The 24,174-nt window shown below is 42.1% G+C and overlaps 1 protein-coding gene across 4 annotated transcripts in view; it reads right to left on the minus strand.

The window, feature by feature from the left end:
* The window catches only part of fcho1 (FCH and mu domain containing endocytic adaptor 1), a 48,885-nt gene that overhangs the window by 1,468 nt on the left and 23,243 nt on the right, over nucleotides 1-24,174 (minus strand). For all 4 annotated transcript variants that reach the window (XM_053625809.1, XM_053625810.1, XM_053625808.1 and 1 more), the window contains 23 exons: nucleotides 24,069-24,160; nucleotides 20,497-20,571; nucleotides 19,515-19,656; nucleotides 17,065-17,217; nucleotides 16,726-16,830; nucleotides 11,808-11,906; nucleotides 11,611-11,707; nucleotides 11,133-11,250; nucleotides 10,263-10,287; nucleotides 9,324-9,384; nucleotides 8,727-8,902; nucleotides 7,766-7,790; nucleotides 7,633-7,689; nucleotides 6,951-7,002; nucleotides 5,883-5,989; nucleotides 4,564-5,439; nucleotides 4,197-4,294; nucleotides 3,606-3,723; nucleotides 3,273-3,384; nucleotides 2,621-2,776; nucleotides 2,394-2,526; nucleotides 2,042-2,238; nucleotides 1,424-1,488 (listed from right to left, as the gene is read on the minus strand). In XM_053625809.1, coding sequence (XP_053481784.1) covers nucleotides 1,424-1,488; nucleotides 2,042-2,238; nucleotides 2,394-2,526; nucleotides 2,621-2,776; nucleotides 3,273-3,384; nucleotides 3,606-3,723; nucleotides 4,197-4,294; nucleotides 4,564-5,439; nucleotides 5,883-5,989; nucleotides 6,951-7,002; nucleotides 7,633-7,689; nucleotides 7,766-7,790; nucleotides 8,727-8,902; nucleotides 9,324-9,384; nucleotides 10,263-10,287; nucleotides 11,133-11,250; nucleotides 11,611-11,707; nucleotides 11,808-11,906; nucleotides 16,726-16,830; nucleotides 17,065-17,217; nucleotides 19,515-19,656; nucleotides 20,497-20,571; nucleotides 24,069-24,160 — 3,139 coding nt within the window. The remainder of the gene's footprint in view (nucleotides 1-1,423; nucleotides 1,489-2,041; nucleotides 2,239-2,393; nucleotides 2,527-2,620; nucleotides 2,777-3,272; nucleotides 3,385-3,605; nucleotides 3,724-4,196; nucleotides 4,295-4,563; nucleotides 5,440-5,882; nucleotides 5,990-6,950; nucleotides 7,003-7,632; nucleotides 7,690-7,765; nucleotides 7,791-8,726; nucleotides 8,903-9,323; nucleotides 9,385-10,262; nucleotides 10,288-11,132; nucleotides 11,251-11,610; nucleotides 11,708-11,807; nucleotides 11,907-16,725; nucleotides 16,831-17,064; nucleotides 17,218-19,514; nucleotides 19,657-20,496; nucleotides 20,572-24,068; nucleotides 24,161-24,174) is intronic.

Below are 24,174 nucleotides of genomic sequence, written 5' to 3' on the forward strand. Positions count from 1 at the left end.
TTAAGACCTTTCAAACATCGAAGAATTATTAAGTGTTTGAGTGTGTGATGATTTCGACATGCTAAACTGCTAGCCAAATGCTTCCCTTATTAGTTAGCTACATTAGCATTATAGCTCCAGTGCAAACATAACCCTGGCTCTTCCTTTAACAGGGGTTCAATTTGACCCGAATCATATTGACTCAAATGAATCAAATCGTATTGAATCGTTTAAATCATGCAAACTAATTGTATTCATCAGACTGAATCATACAAGAAATCATATAAACTGAATCATACAAATTAAAAATTACAAACTGAATTTTGCAAATTGAATCATAAATTAAAATCACAAACTGAATCATAATCAAATTAAGGCATATAAACTTAATCCGATGAAATCATATAAACTGAATCATTTTGAATCATGTAAATTAAAATCACAAACTGAATCATACTGAATCAAATTATTTCAAATCACAAACTGAATCGTGCAAATTAAATTAGATAAACTGAATCATATAAACTGAATCATACAAATTAAAAATGACAAACTAAATTGTGCAAATTGAATCATAAATTAAAACCACAAACTGAATCATAATCCTATAAATTAAATCATATAAACTTAATCCTATGAAATCATATAAATTGAATCGTTTTGAATCATGAAAATTAAAATCACAAACTGAATCATATAAACTGAATCATAATGAATCAATCATATAAATTAAAGCATATAAACTTAATCCTATAGAATCAAATAAACGGAATCATGCAAGCTGAATCATACTGAATCAAACTGGAGCATATAAACTGAATCATTAAATCACATAAATGAAATCACAGAATTAAATAAACTGAATCATAGAAACTGAATCATATGTCATGTGATTCCTCAATACAGTCAGTGGAGTGACATCACAAGCTCTAATTAAATGAAGTAGAATGGTGTGAAAAGCCGTACGCGCTTGCGGTCCGATTTATTTTATTCTGTGAGTGATGTGTCTGCGGAAGCCGAAGGGAGCGGGCGCCAGGCATTAGCAAAAGACGTCGATTTGACCAAACGCTTAGTCGAATCCCACAAAATCTTTTCCACAGAACCCGACAGATCATGGCTGCTCACGTTATTGAATGACGACCCGAGAGAAAAAAAAAAAAAAGTCTGAAATCTGATTTTCTCACCTGTTGTTTCCGGTATGTTCCAGTAATGTGTCACGATTAAAGACTGACCTTCACTTATTTTCTGCTTCACGCCAGGTGAACTGGTCTGAGAGCTCATTTGCATATTTCAGGTGTCTGATTTTAAAACTGCGATGATTAACGATCACCAACGTAAACGACGGTGGCGTATTTTAAAAGGCGTGAAAGCGGCTGTAACGCCGCTGCTAGGCTAGTGTACGAACGGAGAGACACAAACAGTGGTTAGAGGTCATGATGGTGACCTTTGCTGTGGTTGGTGGGCGAGAGGTTGGGCAGCTTCCACAGCAGTCTCTTCTCCTCAGTGTTCCTGCAAAAGCACGAAGAAAAAGAAAGTAATGTCATGCCAAGTCTTAGGAAAATGATAGAAAGAAAATTATTCAGTAATTCTCTCTCTCCCTCTCTTACTCTATCTCCCCCCCCTCTCTCGGCATCTTTCAAGCTGTCTGTCTCTCTCTCCGTTTCTCTCTCTGCCTGTGTCGCTCAATCTTTCAGTCTGCCTCTCCCTCTTTTACTGTCTCTCTCTCTGCATCTTTCAATCTGTCTCTCTGTCGCTGTCTGTTTCTCTCTCCATCTCCTACTTTTACTCTGTCTCTCTGTCTTTCAATCTGTCTCTCTCTCTGTACCTCCATCTGTCTCTCTCTCTGCATCTCTTCCCCTCTCTCTCTCCCTCTGTCTTTCAATGTCTCTCCCTCTCTTACTCTGTCTTTCTCTCTTTGACTTTCAATCTGTCTGTCTGTCTCCTTGTCTCTCCCTCCCTCCCCGTCTCTCTCTCCCTCCCTCCCTCCCTCCCCGTCTCTCTCTCCCTCCCTCCCTCCCTCCCTCCCTCCCCCCCTCCCCGTCTCTCTCTCTCTCTCTCTCACCAGGTAGCGGGTGGTTGGCACTGCAGGTCGGTGGCTGTGGGATCGAGCGGTAGCAGCACCTGCACAGCCGTGAGCTGAGTGGCTGGAGCGGTTGCTGGGCAACAGTGGTAGTCAAGGGCGACGCGGGTGACCGTACCGCTGCGCTGGCACTCGGCCGACAGCAGCAGAGGAGCGCGAGCCGGGTCCTGAGACGACACCTGGGGGCAGAGGTCATCGTCATGGCAATAAGACATTAGAAACTATTAACATACCCGTTTTTAAAGGTGCGTGTGGCAGGAAACGGAGACGCGAGCTCCCGTACAGGGCTGGAGTAAACGCTCAAGTGTTTATAACGCTGTGCTTTTCGACTCACCTGGTACTTCAGCACCCCCACGTTGTAGTACGAGGCTTGTGGGTTGAGCTCCGCCTCTCTCTGAAGGTGAAGGGTCAAGGCCTGCATGTTAAACCAGAAATCTTTGGAGTCGGGGTCGTTCTGGGACGGGTCGCTGCGGGTCCAGGACAGAAACGAGACGGGCGTCATGATCCCCGCCATTCGTGTTACACGTTTTACACTGTGGTGCTTTATATATATCAGCTGACCTGTACAGAAGCTTCTGATTGGGTAAGAAGCGATCCACTCGAGCGATGCTGACCAATCGGAAGCTGAGCACGGGCGGGCTGGGGTTGGAGGCAAATATCCGAGTGATTCCGGCTGGGAACGACATGGTGAGGTCACCTGTAATCTTTACCAGACACCTGAAACATGCGCACAGAGAGAGAGAAATAGAGTTAGACAGGCAGACAGACAGATAGACAGATAGACAGGCAGATAGACAGGCAGGCAGATAGGGACAGATAGACAGACAGGCAAACAGACAGACAGGCAGACAGACAGACAAGCAGGCAGACAAGCAGGCAGACAGGCAGGCAGACAGGCAGGCAGACAGGCAGGCAGACAGGCAGGCAGACAGGCAGGCAGACAGACAGGCAGACAGACAGGCAGACAGGCAGGCAGACAGGCAGGCAGACAGGCAGACAGGCAGGCAGGCAGATAGACAGATAAGACAGGCTGACAGACAGACAGACAGAGACAGATATATAGACAGACAGACAGAAAGGCAGACAGACAGACAGGCAGACAGAGACAGATATATAGACAGACAGACAGAAAGGCAGACAGACAGACAGGCAGACAGAGACAGATATATAGATAGACAGACAGACAGACAGAGAGACAGACAGGAAGGCTGACCGGTTGTTTTCTCCTCCTTTAAAGTAAGCGTTGATGTATTCTGTAAAAGCCGCAGCAACCGGCCACGACTCCTGAGCGCTCAGAGAGATGGGACTCGGCCCTCGGGACAAACCTATACATACACACACACACACACACACACACACAGAGAGAGAGAGAGAGAGAGAGAGAGAGAGAGAGAGAGAGAGAGAGAGAGAGAGAGAGCACTATATAAGGAACATGTACCATTTAATGTACCATTGAAATATATTGTGTTAATCTGTATGTATGTGTGTGTGTGTGTGTGTGTGCATGTGCGTGTGTGTGTGTGTGTGTGTGTGTGTGTCCTCCCACCTCGTGCAGGACTGGGTGCACGTGTCTGACCCCCCCAATCACTGGGGCTGGAGGAGGACGAGGAGGACGTCGGAGGAGGACTGGGCTCGGGCAGAGGAGACGAACACAAAGACCTGGACTGGGGGTCAAAGGTCAGGAGTCAAACGTGGAGTGTGTACAGGACGTTCACAGTTTCGGCTGCTTACTGCGACATTAAGCTCTGTGCTTTAGTGTACATTAGGGCTGGGCGATATGATGATAAATGATCACGGTACCCTGTTCGGAGATATGGTTGGTATCGTGACGGCTTCAAATGTTTTTAAATCGTTACAAACTAACTGGAGCTGAACGGAGGCAGAAGCTTTGATGTGTATTTTTTGGATCTTTAAAATCGTAAATCTTTTCAGGCTTCTTTTTATTTGTCCCATTTTCAAGCCATTTGTGTGTGTGTGTGTGTGTGTGTGTGTGTGTACAAAGGTAAACCACAGAAACATTAAAGAGAGGCATTTTCATGCGGATGAATGAAACCGTGAATATGTTAACCCTGCCGTGTGTGAGGATTAAGGAGTGCGTTTATTTCGTGCAGATGTGTATGTGCGCGAGTGTTTTTACCCGTTCACTTCCACTCGGTCTGGACGAGGAACGCTTGGACCGAGCGGGACGAGGAGGAGCCAAGACCAGGAGCTCATTACTGAACCTACGCTGAGGACCTGCGGGGGGAGAGAGAGAGAGAGAGAGAGAGAGAGAGAGAGGGAGACACACAGAAAGAGAGAGAGAAAGAGACAGAGACAAAAAGAGAGAGAGAGAGAGAGAGAGAGACGGGCGGGGGGGGGGTTCGTATTTGTGTTAAAAGACTGACATGAATCGGATTAAATTCAGCAGGCTAACATAATGCATAAATCTTGTCCTGCATAGCAACAGTAACCAAGCATGGGCGGGGCCTGGAATATCTCAGCAAGAGCGTGTGTATTGTCCGTACCCGCGTGTCCGCTGATGTCCAGGCAGTCCTGGTCTTTGTCCGTGGAGAAGCAGAGGTCCTCCTGTGGGCCGGAGAGGCGTGTGAGCGGTGGTCCACTCCGTCTCTGATCCTCCCCTCCGCTCCTGCGCTCCTTCTCTCCTCCGTTTCTGCTCGTCTTCCTGCCTCCGTCCTGCGCCGCGTCACTGAACGGGTTGTGCACCGACCCCCAGTGCGTGGACTCCTTCTTCGGCTGGACCGGAGGGGCGGAGTTAGAACCGACCGCCCAAGTTAAGCCACTCCCTCCTCCCTGAGTGGCCAGCGCCGACTGGTGCGTCGGGCTGCCGATCATCGTGATGGCGAAGGGATCGTCGGGCGAATCGGAAGGCGGCACGCCGCGCTCTCGTTTCCTATCTCTGTCCTTGCGAGAGGAGGAACTAGGAGGAGGCAGGGTTTTAGTGCCGTTTGTGGGCGGGGCAAACGGGTCCTCGTGGGTAGTTTGAGGAGCAGGCGGAGCTACCCAAGCATCCTGACGAGTGGGTTGGTGCTCGAACGCAGCCAGGAAGGGGTCCTCCGTTGGGATGTGTTTACAGCTCCAGACGCTCAGCTCCACGTTGCCGGAAAAGGAAGGAAATGCGAAAGAGGAGGCGGAGCTTTCTGTATAGGGCGGAGCTAAGGGAGACCGCTGGGACGACGGCCACTCTTGAGCGAGAGGTGCGCGCCCGAGGAAGGGGTCAACGGGTCGTCGTGAGGTCGTAGAGTCTTTGGGCTGAGAAGACGAAGGCCAGGCCGCCCAGCCTGTCGGCTCGGGGGACGCTCCCAGGGGCTGATGGGAAGGCGAGTCCAAACCCGAGTCCTCCACGTTCTCAGGAGACGAGGAAGCAGAGGAGAAAGCAGCGTCTAAACAGAAAACTAAAATTTAGCGCTTGTTTATTATAATCATATATTATTCGATATCGATTGTAAATCTGGCAGAAATTTTTAAGTCGGGTTTATGCAAACCTTTACACGCAACTTTACTAAAAAAATCGAATAAAAGGATAAAAACGAGGCCCGAGGTGCGTAAGAATTCGACAGAAACTTAATTCCAGTCCATCATCCCATGATGTAATTATATAAACCATCTCCAACTGTGTAACGCGTGAGATACTGAGCGCTGACTGCAGCAGTGTGACATCACACACCGCTAACATTCAACACTACACCCATTACACACCTCTTATTAATCACTCCATCAGTTTCACTGCTTAACACGGAGCAGCAGGAGTGTGTGTGTGTGTGTGTGTGTGTGTGTGTGTGTGTGTGTGTGTGTTTCATCAATCGTGAATAATGTTATGTTTTACATTCGGAGGTCTGCAGCTGCTCTTGCCCCAAGAAGCTGTGAGATTTGAAGGCTGATTCTAGAGGAGGACCGAAGAGTGAATCTGAACCAGATGCTGTGGAGCTCAACCTGAGAGAGAGAGAGAGAGAGAGAGAGAGAGAGAGAGAGAGAGAGAGGGAGGGGGGGAGAGAGGGAGAGGGAGTGGGGGGGGGAGAGAGAGAGAGAGAGAGAGGGAGAGAGAGAGAGAGAGAGAGAGAGGGAGAGGGAGGGGGGAAGAGAGAGAGAGAGAGAGAGAGAGAGAGAGAGAGAGAGGGAGAGAGGGAGAGGGAGAGGGAGGGGGGGAGAGAGAGAGAGAGAGAGAGAGAGAGAGAGAGAGAGGGGGGGGAGAGAGGGGGGGAGAGAGAGAGAGAGAGAGAGAGAGGGGGGGGGGGGTGAGAGAGAGAGAGAGAGAGAGAGAGGGAGAGAGAGACAGAGGGAGAGAGAGACAGAGGGAGAGAGAGAGAGAGGGAGAGAGATTCATTATAAAACAAATAATCCGAGTGTGAAATCTGTACAGAAGAGGAAAGAATGAGGGACACGACAAAAAGAAATGCTCCTGAATGTGGACTGAAGTAAAAGGAAAAAAGGAAGAAAAGACTGAAGGAAGCGAGGAAGGAAAAAAGACAAAGAGAAAGAAGGAGAAAGCATGAAAGGCAGACATACGGGGGGGGGGGACAGACAAAAAAAAATTATGAACGAAAAACAACGAAAGAAGGAAAGAAACTGACAAAAAAAGAAAAAGAGAAAAAGTATAAAAGAAGGTACGACAGAAAGAAAAAGAGCAAGGCGAGCACAGAAATAAAAAGGAAGACAGAAAAAGAAATAAAGAAGGAAGGAAAGAAAGAAACAGACTGACAGACAGACAGAAAAATGTATAAAAGAAAAACGATGAAAGAAGGAAACAAGTATGACAGGAAAAAAAGAAAAAGACAGAAAAACAAGTATAAAAGAAGATACTACAGAAAGAAAGAGAAAGAATAACGTACAGAAATAAAAAGAAATACAGCAAGGAAAAGAAAGAAGAACGAAAGAAAGAAAAACTTATTCGTACCTGCTGTGGTTTGGACTCGAGGTGAACCTGCACAGACCCTCAGTTTCACCTTCTACAACACACACACACACACACACACACACACCCCAGTATAACTCTAGTGACGGTGCAGCTCCTCCGACAGAGCCGTGTTCAGCACACCGTGTGACTCTCGGTTATTCCGGATTCACACGCGCGCGCTACGCTCGGACGGCGTGACGGTACGACACGCACACTGTCCCATCACACGGGGTATAAACACGTCCTGTTTACTCAGACACTGACTGAAGATACAATACACACTCCGGGGGCACAAATTTAATTAAACACCACCACGTCTATTGAATATACTGCAACAATAAAGCTCCAAAAATCATGCACGAGTCCAGAGAGAGAGAAAATAAGTCAGTTCTGGAGCTGCTCAGGGTCGAACTGGGAACCTCACGCTCACTAGGGGCAGAAACTATGAGAACTTGATAAACGAGACCGCTCGGAGATAAATCTTCCCCTCGAAGAACTGAGAAGCAGCGACAGACGTGCTGTAACGACGGCGTGAGAGGGGTGAAGAGCTTTAAAATATTCACTAAACATTGTCTTTAATTATATCCCAACTATTTTATGTAGCTAATAATGAATATGTTGGTTGTCACTTGATATTCGTGTGTGCGTGTGTGTGTGCGTGTGTGTGCGTGTGTGTGTTTACCCCTGTGGGGGGCGCCATCGCCCTCTCCCTCCGACCGACCTGCTGTACTGATGTTTCCTAGAACAGAGGAAAGGAGGGGTGAGAACACACACACACACACACACACACACACACACAGGAAAGCTGAACTTACGGGAAATGTGCCTCTTCGTTGTCGCCTTCAGTGAGGAGGAAAAAAAAAAAAGAGGAAAAACAGTCAACTCCGAGGATCCAAAATTAATGAAGAAAACCAAACACAAAACTCTAGGGCTGGGCGATATGACAGATACAGCGCATCGTGATACTCGAAGGTATTGCTACGATATATTGGTTTGCTAAAAAACCGACAGCAATAAATTCTTGTATAAAAAAAATAAAAATGTATGAAAAACGTAAAAACACGCTACTTTAAGCAGGAAAAAAAAAAAAAAAAAATTTCTAATATTGCGATATTGTACGATACAGCGACCGGATTCATCACGGTACGGTCCGCTCCGAAACTATCGGAACGGCAAGGTCGGGTCGGTTCACGTGTCCGTGCCGTACGCCGGACACCTTTGGGTTTGAGATGGACAGATGGAGACGAGACGAGAGTTTAGGATCTCAGATTTTATTTGAATATCTGGACGTGTTAAACGCACCTGTCGTAATAGACCATTCCGATTTTTAACAACAAATGCAGTCTTCGCAGGCGACCCTGAAGACTCAAACCAAGAGCAGATGCTCAAAGCTATTTATCGTTTACACGATCAATCTAACAGGACGCACCTGGGTAACACGAAACACCTGTCAGTCACATGTACCACTGATTTTTCTCGCCTACGGATCTGTCGTTTAACACGTCTACGTACAAAACACCAGGAAATAAAACTCTCTTCTCATGTTCATCTTTTGATCTCAAACCCGAATACCTTCAGTCTACAGCAGAACTAAAACGAACTGGCCGGGCCGTTCCAATAGTTTCGGAGGGGACCGTATATATCGGTATCGCTTAGTCGTATCGCTCAGCCCTAATACGACACTGTGTGTGTTTACACATAACGGATAGAGAACAAACACGAATACATGTTTATTTAAAACCGCGCTCCGTGTTCGGCTCCGCCCCCTGAACTCACCGCAGGGTGAGGGGGCAGGGTGAGGGTCCCCACGCTGGCCTTCAGCTCCAGCTCGTTGGCGGCCGAGTTGCTGCGGCTGCACACGGGCCGGATCTGGATGTGGAACTTCTTGGGCTCTTCGTCGTCGTAGTCCGAGTCGCTGGAGTAAAAGTTGTTCTCTTTGTCGGCTGCGCAGCGTGGGGGCGGAGTCAAGGATCGTACCGAGAAGCGAAGTGTATAAATGATGGTTTTTAAGTTACATTTTTTTCTAACAATATTTTTATTTATGTTTTTTAAAAAAAAATAAATAAAAATACACATAAAAGATATTTTCTACATATTTTCTCCTCGGAGCAGTTTAAGCTCTGGGAAAAGTCCTACAGACGACGTGTTGTTTGTTCTGGCTTATCTTTACGGAGGGTGCCAATAATTTTGCCGTTGACGCCTATAAACGCGCGCCGTTTTGTACTATCCATGGGTGTCTTTTTCTTTTCCGTGCGAAAAAAACCACCTACACAACTACCTAGGTTTACCCTTAAGCTCCGTACGTATAAGGAAAGCGCTTCTCGTTCACGCGGAACAACGGCGCGTCTCCACCAAGGTCCGAATAAAGGATATCGTTCTGGCTGACGTCCGCGCGGATCACGAAGCCTTCGTCGTCTACCTCCAGAGGCGAATTCTACAAAACACACACAATAAAACAGAACCGTTAAAGCCGGGTTCACGGGGGGCGGGTAAAAAAAAAAAAAAAAAAAAGAACTAAACCGCACACTCAGGGGCGCAACAGAGACGCATTCGTCCTGTCGGCCAATCACGAGCTCGAATCCTAATGATGCCACGATCATCTGTGGCCAGGAGTCCAAGAGAGCAAAGCGCTTATTTTTTATTAACGTACTCTTTAATTAAAAGAGACGTCGTGCTGATTACATCAAGGACACCGCAAGAGTGCCGGATTCTCGACGAGGAGGTGGAGTCTCGCGGAACGTTAAACGTAAAACTACGAAGAGATAAAAAATGCGACGTGTGGTTCATCGATAAAGTAAAAAAAAAAAAACAAAACACTACTCAAATACTCCATTTACTTCCTTGATTTATTTATCCATATTAACAATCATTTATAGTTATAGGAAGCTTGAAAGTCAGGACACACTCAGAGTGTGTGTGTGTGTGTGTGTGCGTGTGTGTGAGTGTGTGTGGGTTTGTTTACTCCAAGCGCGACGTCTGCTAATGACATGTGGTTCTTAAAAAGAGTCTCTGACTGGCAGCAGGACAGAAAGTAGGACAAGGTAAATATAGCCTGCCCGGAGTAACCGGACACAACAAAGGGAGTGGCGGTCATTCACACACACACACACACACACACACACACACACACACACACACACACACCTTACGTCAGTGGAACAATGAGAAGACTGTGGTGCCCCGGTGACTAGACACTGTTAAGTGAGGACAGTCTCTGTGTGTGTGTGTGTGTGTGTGTGTGTGTGTGTGTGTGTGTGTGTGTGTGTGTGTGTGTGTGTGTGTGTGAGAGCGCGTGTGTGTGATGTAACTTACTGGTGTATCCGTCAGCGCAGAATCCCTGCAGAAACAACAACAACAACAACAACAACAACAACAGCCTCATTAGCACGATCTTGGAAGGAAGGACAGATTATAAAAAACACATACGAAACAAAATGTATAAATATATTTATAACATATACAAAATATACACTAATGTCAATTCCCAATATTTAAAAAAAAAAAAAAAAAAAAAAAAAAAAAAAAAAAAAAAAATTATTTAAAAGAAAATACTATTGAAACGGACACATTTTAAGTCTCATTTGAATAAATCCTAATATGTATATGAATATGTAAATATTTGAAATGAATATGTAAACGTTCATCTCGGACTGTTTGCTCGTCTGAGGGGTTTTTTTCTTCTTCTTGTTTGTGGGGGGAAAAAAAGGAGCGAAAATGAAAAGAGATTAAAAAAAAATAAATAAAAGATGAAAAAGTCACTGACGTAAACAACAACAACAACAACAAAAAAACCTACAGGTGACTTTTAATATATGAAAGTGTGTCTTTAAATTATTTTGAATAAAGTATACCACGCATTACTTAACGTTATTTATTTGTTTATTGTTTGTCTCGTAGTGAGCAGGACACTCGTCTGGGACACGTTTTTCTTTTGTTTTTTTGTGTTGAAGAAAATAATTAGGACGCATGAAGATTAATATGGAGTCACGGCACTTCGCTCGTCGAACAGAAAGAAAGAAGAAGATCAAAGAAGTCTAAAAAAAGAAAGAAAAAGAATGCTATATAATGCTTTTTAAACAAATCAATCAATCTCCATGGAATATCCTTTTTCGTTTTAGTAAATGTATTAAGGAGAATGTGTGTGTGTGTGTGTGTGTGTGTGTGTGTGTGTGTGTGTCTCACGTGAAGTCTGGCTCTTTGTCCCTCTTGCCCAGGCCGGGGATCCTGAATGCTTTTGCTCGGCTTTTCTTGTTATTGTCGGACGCTTGAGTGGACGGGAACTCCTCAAAACCCACAGGGCCTGGGCAAAACACACACACACACACACACACACACACACAAAAGCAGTTCTCACCCTGTTTCCACGACGACACACACACTTTAGGTCCTTGGTGCTGGATTGTAGAAGTTGCCACTCCTTTGCAGTCTAGACTGAGAATTATTGTGTGTATGTGTGTGTGTGTGTGTGTGTGTGTGTGTGTGTGAAATCTATATTAATTATTTATGAAACCGTACACCGGGTATACTCCGTTTTACCTTACAGTCCACAAGCAACATATGAAGCACTAACTGGCGTTATGTTTTGTCGCCTGTTTAGACGGGAACATGGCTGATGACCGAGTCTCTCTCTAGATCCAGAGTTAAAACAGGTGTGCGCTACCTGGCCGGTCTTTTCCCGTGCCCTTCTGCTCAGTAAACTTCTGAATCAGACTCCTGATGCCGATGTTCTCCACGTTCTGCTTGAACTCCTCATGAACCTGAGCACAGAGAAAAATCACACACACACACACTTGAGCTGATACCATAAAATCCAACCGAAAACACACACGCTCAAACAGTCATCAGCGAAGCGCTCACCTGTCCCACTTGGACGTGCGTGTCCTCTATGGACTGCGAGTAAGACTTGATCAGCTGCTTCATCTTCCGTAAGTGGTCCTCCTCGATGTCCTGGAACTTCTGCGTGGCACAGAGACGTCGAGGATTTAAAACCGACGTGGACGGAGTGGAACGATACTTCACCTCACGTTAAGCCTGTTAAAAGATCTGCCGAGAGCCGATTGGCCACGGACATCCGTCCTCCACAAACCTGAGGTTTCGCTAAAGTCATTAAAAGCCTCGGGTCAGATTGATAGAGTGTACAGTTGTAGTAATGCTGGAGAGCTGCGTCATGTCGCTGGCATTAAGTCCGGGTGAGAAGTAAGGCATAAAGCACTTTGGAGTGTGCTGTTATAGGAAAAATAATCCCTGCTGTGGTAAAGCGGACTTACTGTTGATTATTTTCAGCACATCCTGGAGTGATTTACTCATTTACGAACGACACGTCATACGGTCTATCCGTTTACGGTCACGTTTAATGTCGTGGAGCGTCTGTAAAATAAGTTATCAGCCTCTCTTATATCTCGCTCTTGACACCAAAAAAAAAAACAAAAAAAAAACACAAAAAACCCAAACAGAAGCTCGTCACGCTACCGAGAACCAACCGAGCGTAAAAGCGCTGGAACTGGAGACTCCTTCCATAAATGTTAAATAAACAACTCCTTACAGAAAATTTCCACAAACGTGTTGTTTTTTTTTTTTTTAATAAACTATTCATATATTTCTAGTCTTTTAGTCTTATATAATCTATGTACATCGCCCACTGTTACTATAGAAACGGTATCATATTCAAGCAAACCTAACAGTACAAAAGGAAATTAAGCAACGACTTACGGCAAGATTCGAGAATTCAACAGTACCGTGGTACGACGATAATAATACAACAAAGATTACGGCTCCATTCCTTCGTTTTCGTCGTTTACCGCTGTTCTACGTTTGATGTTAAAGGAGTTTAACTCGGTGCGAAAGCGTTTGTATTTCTGTGTTCTGCATGATGTGTAAATTTGGGGGGGGGGGGGGGGGGGGGGGGCAAACCATAAACCACCACTATGAAATGAAACAACAACAACAACAACAAAAAAAGGCTCAAGGGGTTCAGAAACCACGACGGCACGTGCAGGAGCTTTGCAGAAAGTTCTGCTTTAAGATAAAAGGATCAGTTGCCTTCGTGGTTTTTTTTTTTTTTTATTACAGCTATAGAAAATCTGTTTTCTCCTGATTCGGTTTTAGAGTCTCTACTACTTGACCTATAAAACGCACTTAAAAAGCCTGATTTTCGCTGATCTCTCACAAGTGCTGGGTAGATGCATGTTCTTGTCAGATAACATGTCAAACGGGCATTTTGACACATAAGCCCCGCCCTCCAGGACACGCCGACATCGCGGTGTAGCACTCGCGTCTAAGACCGACCTGCAACTTTATTGTACAGTACGCTACTAACGGAACATTATTTTATCTGAAGTCTGAAATGATCCAAATGAGATATGTTACGGTTGAATGATTAATATTAAAGTATAATAATTAATATTAAAAGTTTAATATTAAAAGTGTAATAGTTAATACTCCAGTTCAAATGTTCAAGTTTAATGTTATTTAATGTTACAGTTTAACTGTTTACATTCTAGTTTAATATTGCAGTTGAACATTATAACTGGCTAATTATAGTTTAATATTCAAATTTAAGTGTTAATGCTACCGTTTAATATTCATGTTTAAGCGTTAACGTTACAGTTTAAAATCAACGTTTAAGTGTTAATGCGACAGTTTAAAATTAAAAGTTAAGTGGTAAACTTTCATATTAAACTGTAACGTTACATGTTACTGTTACAGTTTAATATTCAAATTTAAGTGTTAATGCTACAGTTTAATATTCAAATTTAAGTGTTAATGCTACAGTTTAATATTCAAATTTAAGTGTTAATGCTACAGTTTAAAATTAATGTTTGAGTGTTAATGCTACAGTTTAATATTCAAATTTAAGTGTTAATGCTACAGTTTAATATTCAAATTTAAAGTGTTAATGCTACAGTTTAAAATTAATGTTTAAGTGTTAATGCTACAGTTTAATATTCAAATTTAAGTGTTAATGCTACAGTTTAATATTCAAATTTAAGTGTTAATGCTACAGTTTAAAATTAATGTTTAAGTGTTAATGCTACAGTTTAATATTCAAATTTAAATGTTAATGCTACAGTTTAATATTCAAATTTAAGTGTTAATGCTACAGTTTAATATTCAAATTTAAAGTGTTAATGCTACAGTTTAAAATTAATGTTTAAGTGTTAATGCTACAGTTTAATATTCAAATTTAAGTGTTAATGCTACAGTTTAAAATTAACGCTTAAGTGTTAATGCTACAGTTTAATAATCAAATTTAAGTGTTAATGCTACAGTTTAATTTTAACTTTTAAAATTAAAAGTTAAGTGTTAATGCTACAGTTTAATATTCAAATTTAAGTGTTAATGCTACAGTTTAATATTCAAATTTAAGTGTTAATGCTACAGTTTAATATTCAAATTTAAATGTTAATGCTACACTTTAATATTAAAATTTAAGTGGTAAACTTTCATATGAAACTGCAGCGTTAAGTGTTACTGATATAGTTTAATATTAATGTACGAGTCTTAATGTTACACTTTAATATTAAACTGTAGCGTTAACACAAACTGTTTAACTGTTGACATTACAGTGTAAATGTTAAAATTACAGTTTAATATCAAGGTTTAACAGATAACGTTATCGTTTAATAGGTTAATGTCGGTTTCATATTACACTATAGTTGTTTACATTTAAGATTAAATATTAACATTATCGTTTAATAGATATTACAGTTTAATTATTAACATTGCGGTTTTTAAATTATTCATTCATTTATAGTTTAATCGTTAGCACTGCGGCGTAATTGTTAATATTAACCGTTAAATTGTAGGTGAAAGTTGTGGAGTTGCGCTTCAACACAACACACGGGTGAATTACGGATCTCTGCGGCCGCTTTTCCTGCTGACCCGACGTGCTCCGTGTGTGCTCTTCCTCACAGAATGGTGTTAAATTTGATTCTGTCAGGATGATTTATGATCCTGCAGCTTACCTGGCTCTGCCTCAAACACTAGCTACCTGAGGCCATCTTTAAATAGAGAAGGTTTCTGAGCTCCCGAGAGTTGACGTTCTTTTAACAAGAACTTGGATGACTTGATCTCGGTGGAAGGATCAGAATTTGGGAAAAAAAAAAAGTCATTTTCTGAGGAAAACGAATGCAGAGAATAATAGTTTTAGAAGGTATGTGTATGAAGTGCAGGTTTGGTATTCACGGTGGTTTAGATGGGCTTCTGGTAAAAGTAGTTTTAAAGGAGGTTACTGGGCAACATTTATTTATTATTATTTTAGAAAAGATGATGTTTTTTGAAAGCTACTTTTGGAACAATTTTCAAAAATCAGCTTTAGGGTCTCTAAATTAGAAAGACAAACATTTTAAAGGAACCCCAACATTACAATAACCAGTTTTAGAGCTGCATAAAGAAAAGCTCGGAGAGGCTTCTATGTCAAAAAAAGGCGTTTTGTAAATAGTTTTAGATGACATGCTCTTTTATAGCTGTAGATAAGATTCAACATTACAAAGAGTACGGTAGTTTTAAGTTGGCTTCTGCATTATTTAAAAAAAAAAAATTAGTTTTAGAAGAGCGTCTACATTAATAGCAGGACAATGAAATAGCAGCTTTCAATGGGCTTCTACGTTACAAGACATCACGAAAAAAGCAATTTCAGAAGACTTCTACATTAAAAGAAAGAAAGAAAGAAAAAAAAAACTACAAGTAAACCGAGAAGCCTTTACATTATGACAAAGTGGTACTTCTATTACAAAAAGTAGTTTTAGAAGGGATTCTTCATTACAAGAAGTTTTAAATGGACATTTAAATGAATAAAAGTGATTTTTAATGGGTTTCAACTTTATGAAAAAAAAGCAGCTTTAAACCGGCTCCTACGTTCAAATAGTTTTTAATTCGCTTCTATATTAAGAAGTAGTTTAAAATGGCATTCGACATTACAAGGAGTTATTTTCAATGGTTTTCCCGCTGTATGAGAATAGTTTTAGGAGGTTTGTACAATATGGAAAAGTAGCTTTTACATTAATGAAAAAAATTAAACGGGCTACAACATTGCAAAAAAAAAAAAAAAAAAAAAGGTCTTCTTCATGAAAAACAGAAGGTTTAGAGGAAACTCAACAAAAAAAAAATAGTTTTAGAGGAAACTCAACAAAAAAAAAATTAGTTTTAGAGGAAACTCAAAAAAAAAAATTAGTTTTAGAGGAAACTCAAAAAAAAAAATTAGTTTTAGAGGAAACTCAAAAAAAAAAAAAAAGGAATTTTAGAGGAAACGCAACATAAGCAGTTTTAGAGAAACCTCGACATAAAAGTAGTTTTAGAGGAACCGTAAAAAAAATATTAAAAATGTAGTTTTAGAGGGGCTTTGAAATGTAGTTTTAAACAAGCTTCTAACTGATGAATGAGTAGTTCAGAGGGGTTTCTACAATATGAAAAAAAAAAAAAGAATTTTAAAAGGCTTCTACATTTTGAAAAAGTAGTTTTAAAAGGGGATCATATATCAGGGGGGGAAAAAATCATTTTAAATAGTTCTACATTAAGAAAACGTAGTTTTAAAGTGGATTCTACAGGGAAACGTGATTTTAAATAAGTCTATAGTATCAAAAAGTAGTTTTAGATTGGCTTCTACATTGTGAAAAAGCTTCAAGGAACATCTGGGAAGAATCTTGCAAGTGTTGCTAAAAGAGTCATTTTAAGAGAGGCCTCTGGACAAAGCCTGTATTTTGTAAACAGCACTTCTTAAAAAGAAAGGTGGTTTTTGAGGGATCTGGAAGAACCAGAAATCTGGAAGCATACACACCTGTGCGGACTCGCTCATCTTCTGCTCAAAGTCTCCTCCAGTGCGGTTAAACTTATCTATAGACGCTGAAAACGACTCGGCCGCCTTCTTAGACTTCAGCTCAGCCTGCAAGCGACAGACAAATCATAAGTAAATATAAAAATATACATTACAAATCAATAAAATAATACAAATTAAAAAATCAAGCTACGTGCACTTCCTCTCTACAGAAAAAAGTAAACCTATAACGAGTTTACCATCCTATATTTCTAATAATCACAATGTCACTGTTCTTAAACGTTATAAACAAAACATATGAACATAAAATATTAACTATAGCAGCATTAAGCTAAAACACACCTTCTCCAGCTCCTTCTGAGGAGCTCCTTCTTTGCGCAGCCGTTCCAGCTCGGTACATTTAGCGTGATAGCCCTCTCTGGCCTTCTGCAAGTGTCCGTTCTGTACCTGCAGAGCCTGGACCGCCTCCAGAGTACCCACCACCTCCTCCTTCGTCTGTGGAAACACAAGTACAGATCGCCTGCGTTACTAATCTGCCGCACGAAGCCAGTACGATGCCTGGCATGTAACGTGAAAATCGAAACGCTCTTAAATACGTTTAAAAGCGAAAATGGCGTGTATAAAATCACAGATCGGGCCGTGAGTGATACATTTTGGCATCTGCGGCTTCTCATTCGAACTAAAAGAACAGGCCACGCCCACAAGCAACAACTACAATGTTTTGCTCGAAACGGTTATAAATAAATAAATAAATAAATAAATAAATAAAACGATTAAATGTGTAAACCTATAAGGATTATACCAACAAATTATATTCACACTGTTACAAGTAACCTTCTAAATAAATTGTACGTTTAAAAGGTTCAATAAAAGGTGAAAGTGTGCTTTTCATTTATTCACTTCTTTGAAAGTTTATTTTGCTTAGCAGAGATTGCTTAATTTATTTGCTTCTCCATTTCTCGTCACATTTCCTTTCACGTTGTCACAAGAACATCTCGCATGACCAGTGTTTCATCAATCAAACTTATTTTGCAATTTTTTTTTTTTTGTATTTGTAATTCCTTTCACGTACAATTGGTGTTACCGAGCGTAAAGATGCAGTCTGCACGACCACGAAGCCGTGCAGTTACGCCTCCATTACTTCACATCTACCTTCACCTCGCAGTTCAAGACACAAACTTCAGGCTGCAACTCGGTTAACGAAGGATGAAGAGAAGAAAGAGAACCTCAATATTTAAAGAAACCTTGACTTTGACAGTTTTAGGGAGCTGTGTATATATCAAAAAAAAGTATTTTAAATTGGTTTCTACATTACAAAAAGTAGCTTTAGACGGGTTTCTACTTTATAAAAAGTCATTTTTGATGAGCTTCTACATTATAAAAACTAGAAATTAGGAGTTTGTACATTATAAAAAGTAGCTTTTGAGGAGTTTGTACATTATAAAAAGGAGTTTTTGAGGAGTTTCTACACTATAAATATGAGGTTTTAAGGAGTTTGTACATTATAAAAAGTAGTTTTTGAGGAGTTTCTACACTATAAATATGAGGTTTTAAGGAGTTTGTACATTATAAAAAGTAGTTTTTGAGGAGTTTGTACTTTATAAAAAGTAGCTTTTGAGGAGTTTCTCCATTATAAAAAGTAGTTTTTGAGGAGTTTCCACATTATAAAAAGTAGTTTTTGAGGAGTTTGTACTTTATAAAAAGTAGCTTTTGAGGAGTTTCTCCATTATAAAAAGTAGTTTTTGAGGAGTTTCCACATTATAAAAAGTAGTTTTTGAGGAGTTTCCACATTATAAAAAATAGCTTTTGCAGAGTTTGTACACTATAAATATGAGGTTTTAAGGAGTTTGTACATTATAAAAAGTAGTTTTTGAGGAGTTTCCACATTATAAAAAGTAGCTTTTGAGGAGTTTCCACATTATAAAAAGTAGCTTTTGAGGAGTTTCCACATTATAAAAAGTAGCTTTTGCAGAGGTTGTACACTATAAATATGAGGTTTTAAGGAGTTTGTACACTATAAAAAGTAGTTTTTGAGGAGCTTCTACATTATAAAAACTAGAAATTAGGAGTTTGTAAATTATACAAAGTAGTTTTTGAAGAGTTTCCACATTATACAAAGTAGTTTTTGAGGAGTTTCCACATTATAAAAAATAGCTTTTGAGGAGTTTCTCCATTATAAAAAGTAGTTTTTGCGGAGTTTGTACACTATAAATATGAGGTTTTAAGGAGTTTCCACGTTATAAAAAGTAGTTTTTGATGAGTTTCTACATTACAAACAATATTATGAAGGGATTCTACAGTGCAAGGGTTTTAGACATTCAACATTAAGAAAACGTTTTTAACTGGGCTTCTACATTACGAAACATTTCTGTTAATTATGAAAAAGTAATTTCACAAGAGCCTCCATATTTAAAATAGTAGTTTTAAGTGGGCTTCAACATTATGAAAAAGTATTTAGACCAGTATCTACATTTCAAAACTTTTAGAGGGGCCCCTGGGAATTTTTTTTATTTATTTATTACTAGGACATGTTCATTTTTTTTTTAGTTTTAAACTATTCCTTTAAAAGAAGGAAACCGCTTGACTAAAAAATGCAAATGCTGCTAGTAATAAAAGCAAGTGTGCAACAATTATCATTATGCAAATGAGATTATGCTAATTGGCACTTCATTAGCATGTGGCACTCCAGCTGTGATGTATTCCGAACACAGCAGGAGTCATCCGTCTGTGACTCGGAGCAGAGGGAAGTGACTGAATTTACAGCGGATGCACTACAGGAGGTGCTCCAGTACCTTACGGTGAACTTTGACCTGCTCCTCGCTGTACTTGTTGATGTCACGGATGAGGTCGTTCATCTTCCTCATCAGCTCCAGGTGGCAGAGGGCGACTTTGTCCGACGACATCCGGAACAAGTCCCACATGGGGGCAAATGTGCTGGGGGGGGCATACAGAGAGAATCCACAATATTTTGAGCATAGTTACACTGTTGAAGATGAGTACTTCTGATGAAACGATTTTTAGCTGGGGAATGTTACCCTAAAAAAAAATGGTAGCTAGAGGTATTTTAAGAGATACTGCCATGTGAAATAATATGTTGTATATTATGTCAATACAAAACATTTTCGTTACGCCATTGCCCGAATATGCATTTTAGGTTTCTATTTTCAACATCCGTTGTGAAAGTACAACATAACCGAAACGTCATAAACGACAGTGTTTGCGTGATCCAGCAATTCTCGTTGCCAGGCAAACCTGGCAACCCTGCATCTGCCATTTCTCGAGGGTGCGTGTCAAGTTACTCAGCTCTCTGTAGCTCAAACGTGTGTGTGCGTGCGTGCGTGCAGAGAGCTGAGCGCATGAGGAGAGGAAGCCCGAACCACAACTTTGACCTTTCAACCAACTGCACTTCACTTCCTGTGAAACCGAATTAACTCCTCTTCCACAGCACACTTCATCGGAGACTGTGCACAAATGTATTAGCCCCGCCCATCGGTGGAAAAAGGACCGTAATGGACTAGCATAATTTAGAAGCATTCATACCACAAACACACACACCCATGTCAATGTCACCGCTGTACTGAGAATAATCCTCAGTAGTGTTCCAGTTTCCTTTAGAGAAAGGCTGATTGATTGTACAGAGCAACAGACGGGCCATGGTTGGTATTAGTTTTTGCCGATAACGTGATCTGAACAGGAAGTAGACCTGAAATGTCCAATAGCATGGCAGTATGAAACATAAACATGATGGTGGTGATGATGATGAGGTCCACTTACCCAAGCGGACTTCCATTGCTGGCCAACTTTGCCAGTTTGCTCATGGATTTGGAGTACGTCTCCTCAATGGCAGCCCTGAGCAATACACACACACACTAACATTAGTCATATGTACGACAGCAGGTATGCATCAGAACAGTAAATGGGTCTGATACCTCGCTCATTTCCTCTGCCTCATAAAAAAATTAAAATGCTCAAAACATCTGATCCTATGTGAGGTAAGACTACAGTACACTGTTGCACTAATGTTAATGCGAGGAGGAGGAGGAGGAGGAGGAGGAGGAACCCCCCACAGATTAATGATGGCGATCAAAGCAAACCGCACTCTGTGAAGCACGATATTTCAGCAGGATTAAATCCCACACTGTAAGACTGCCGCTGGATGGGAACGCCCTGCAGAGTGCACTCTGAATGTCATTCCGTGTGACGTGCTAAATCTGACAACGCGTAAACATTACAGTCTGCTCATAAAAACAGCCCCAGGAAAAATAAACCCGTTTGTCTTTTTAACAGCGTGCAAATGCTGCAGTCTGTTACACCGCAATGACGAACGGGCTGGTCTGCTGCACGCGGTGCGAGTTTAAATATAATAAACGCCTATCCAGAGAGCTCAGCAGATGGGGACTCGGGTGAAGCGGTGTTCTGAGCATGAAAAAGAACAAATGAGAAAGCTAAATCTAATCTACGTTTGGGGCCAAATTATTTATTATGCGAATTTAATTTAAAAAAATAATTACTTGAGGATTTTAAGGCTTGGTTTGCTGGGACTGACTGAGCAAGGGGAGACCACGCCTCCTTCAGTGGGACTGACATGTATAGAGACCACGCCTCCTTCAGTGGGACTGACATGTATAGAGACCACGCCTCCTTCAGTGGGACTGACTGAGCAAGGGGAGACCACGCCTCCTTCAGTGGGACTGACTGAGCAAGGGGAGACCACGCCTCCTTCAGTGGGACTGACGTGTATAGAGACCACGCCTCCTTCAGTGGGACTGACATGTATAGAGACCATGCCTCCTTCAGTGGGACTGACATGTATAGAGACCATGCCTCCTTCAGTGGGACTGACATGTATAGAGACCACGCCTCCTTCAGTGGGACTGACATGTATAGAGACCACACCTCCTTCGGTGGGACTGACATGTATAGAGACCATGCCTCCTTCAGTGGGACTGACATGTATAGAGACCATGCCTCCTTCAGTGGGACTGACTGAGCAAGGGGAGACCACGCCTCCTTCAGTGGGACTGACGTGTATAGAGACCACGCCTCCTTCAGTGGGACTGACTGAGCAAGGGGAGACCATGCCTCCTTCAGTGGGACTGACATGTATAGAGACCACGCCTCCTTCAGTGGGACTGACTGAGCAAGGGGAGACCACACCTCCTTCAGTGGGACTGACGTGTATAGAGACCACGCCTCCTTCAGTGGGACTGACTTGTATAGAGACCACGCCTCATTCAGTGGGACTGACTTGTATAGAGACCACGCCTTTTTCATAGAGACTGAGTTGTATAGAGACCAAGCCTCCTTCAGTAGGACTGACATGTACAGAGGCCACGCCTCCTTCATAGAGACTGAGTTTCTGAAATTCACTTGGCTCCGTGCCACTACGGCTGTAACACACCTGAATGCACTGATGAAGCCTGTAGAAGACTGATGTACCTGCTCAGGTGTGTCTGAGCAAGAACAGAACGCAAACACACACAAACAGAGCCGTATCGGTGTTCTGCCGTGTGTGAGCTGAGAGGAGACGTTACCCGATCCAGAACACACGCTTCCTCTGGCTTAATCCAGTACAGAAATGGACTCAAGCCAACTACACGCCGATACTCAGACTCAGTGTGTGTGTGTGTGTGTGTGTGTGTGTGTGGACAGTAAGCTCTTTGTTCAGTGTTACTCTTCACACATCAGTGTGTTTTAACACTTCTGTGTGTGGTGAAAAGCAGTCGCACTTCGAAAACGCGAGAAAGCGCAGATATTACACACGAACTAGAATGATCCTTGTGTGTTTGTTTATTTGCTTGGGTTGTCATGGTTATTGTTTGGTACTGTTACTTTCATTATTGGTATTGTTAATAGCAGTGGTAATTGCATTAGCAGTGTTAGCAGGACTAGTCCTGTTAGCATTAGTAGTAGTAGTAGTAGTTACATCTGTATTAATAATCAAAGCAGTTAAAGTATTGATTTTAGAATTTTACTAGCAGCAGTATCAGCAGTGACGGTGTGGGCGTCGGCTGTGACGGTGTGGGCGTCGGCTGTGACGGTGTGGGCGTCGGCAGTGATAGTAACAGTTTAAGTAGTAGTACTGACACTACCGTTAGCAGTAATAGTACAGTTACATTTATTAATATTTAGCGGACGCTTTTATCCAAAGCGACTTACAAGTGAGGAAATACAAGCAAAGCGATAAATCAAGCGGAGAACAATACAAGTAGTGCTGCCGTACAAGATTTATAATCGAGTTCTAGAGAAGCAAAGCGCAGAGTGCAGAGTAGAGGTGTACGAGCCGGAGTCATTTTTAATTATTTATTTTTTTTAAAAAGGATAACGTGAGGTTGGAATTTTAGGGGTCGGTGAGGTGTTGACGGAAGAGGTGGGTCTTCAGCTGTTTTTTGAAGGTGGTGAGAGATTCTGCGGTCCGGATTGAGGTTGGAAGTTCATTCCACCACTGAGGGACAGATAGTGTGAAGGTTCTGGAAAGGGACCTTGAGACACGTCGAGTAGGCGCTACTAAGCGTCGGTCGTTAACCGATCGCAGATCGCGTGAGGGAACGTAAGCCTCAAGGAGAGTGTCGAGATAGGGGGGGGCGCTGATCCAGACAAGGTCTTATACGTGAGCATCGAGGCCTTGAATTTGATACGGGCGTCTACAGGAAGCCAGTGGAGGGAGATGAAGAGGGGTGTGACTCGGGTTCTCTTGGGCTGGTCGAAGACGAGGCGCGCTCCTGCATTCTGAATCATCTGAAGGGGTTTGATGGAGCTGGCTGTGAGGTCTGAGAGTAGTGCGTTGCAGTAGACCAGTTTTGATATGACAAGAGCCTGGACTAGTATCTGTGTGGCCTGTTCGGTGAGAGAGGGTCGGATTCTCTTGATGTTATACAGGATGAACCTACAGGACCGTGCAGTTGTTGAAATGTGGTCTATAAAAGGTAAAGCTGTCTTCAAAAGTCAGCCCAAGGTTCCTGGCCGTCCTGGTTGGCTGGAGTGTGGTTAAGCCGAGCTGTACAGTGAGGTCGTGGTTGAATGAGGCGCAGGCTGGGATGACAAGCAGATCATCCATATATATATATACACATATATATATACACATATATATATAGTACTACTATTAGTAACATTGATAGTAATATCATTAGCAGTAGTATTAACAGTCACAGGAGTATGAGCAAAACTGACTCGGAATATCTGACTGTCTATTAATAATGGAAATCACAGTAAACATTTTACTTAACAGCTTCATCACTCAGCAGCATCCACACAACACTCTCTCACTGTCTCTCTGTTTCCCCCCCCTCTTTCTGTCTGTCTCTCTCCATCATGACACCTCCCGCTTCTTCTCGCCGTCTCACCTCTCTCTCACAAACTCCGCCAGCTCTTTGGTGGCGATCTGGCCGTGCTTCATGTTGTGGTAGAGAACGTCAAAGCCCGCATTCTTCTCCCCCTGAGGACACGGAC

Source organism: Ictalurus furcatus, chromosome 5, assembly GCF_023375685.1.
Source record: "Ictalurus furcatus strain D&B chromosome 5, Billie_1.0, whole genome shotgun sequence".
Taxonomy (NCBI): Eukaryota; Metazoa; Chordata; class Actinopteri; order Siluriformes; family Ictaluridae; genus Ictalurus; species Ictalurus furcatus.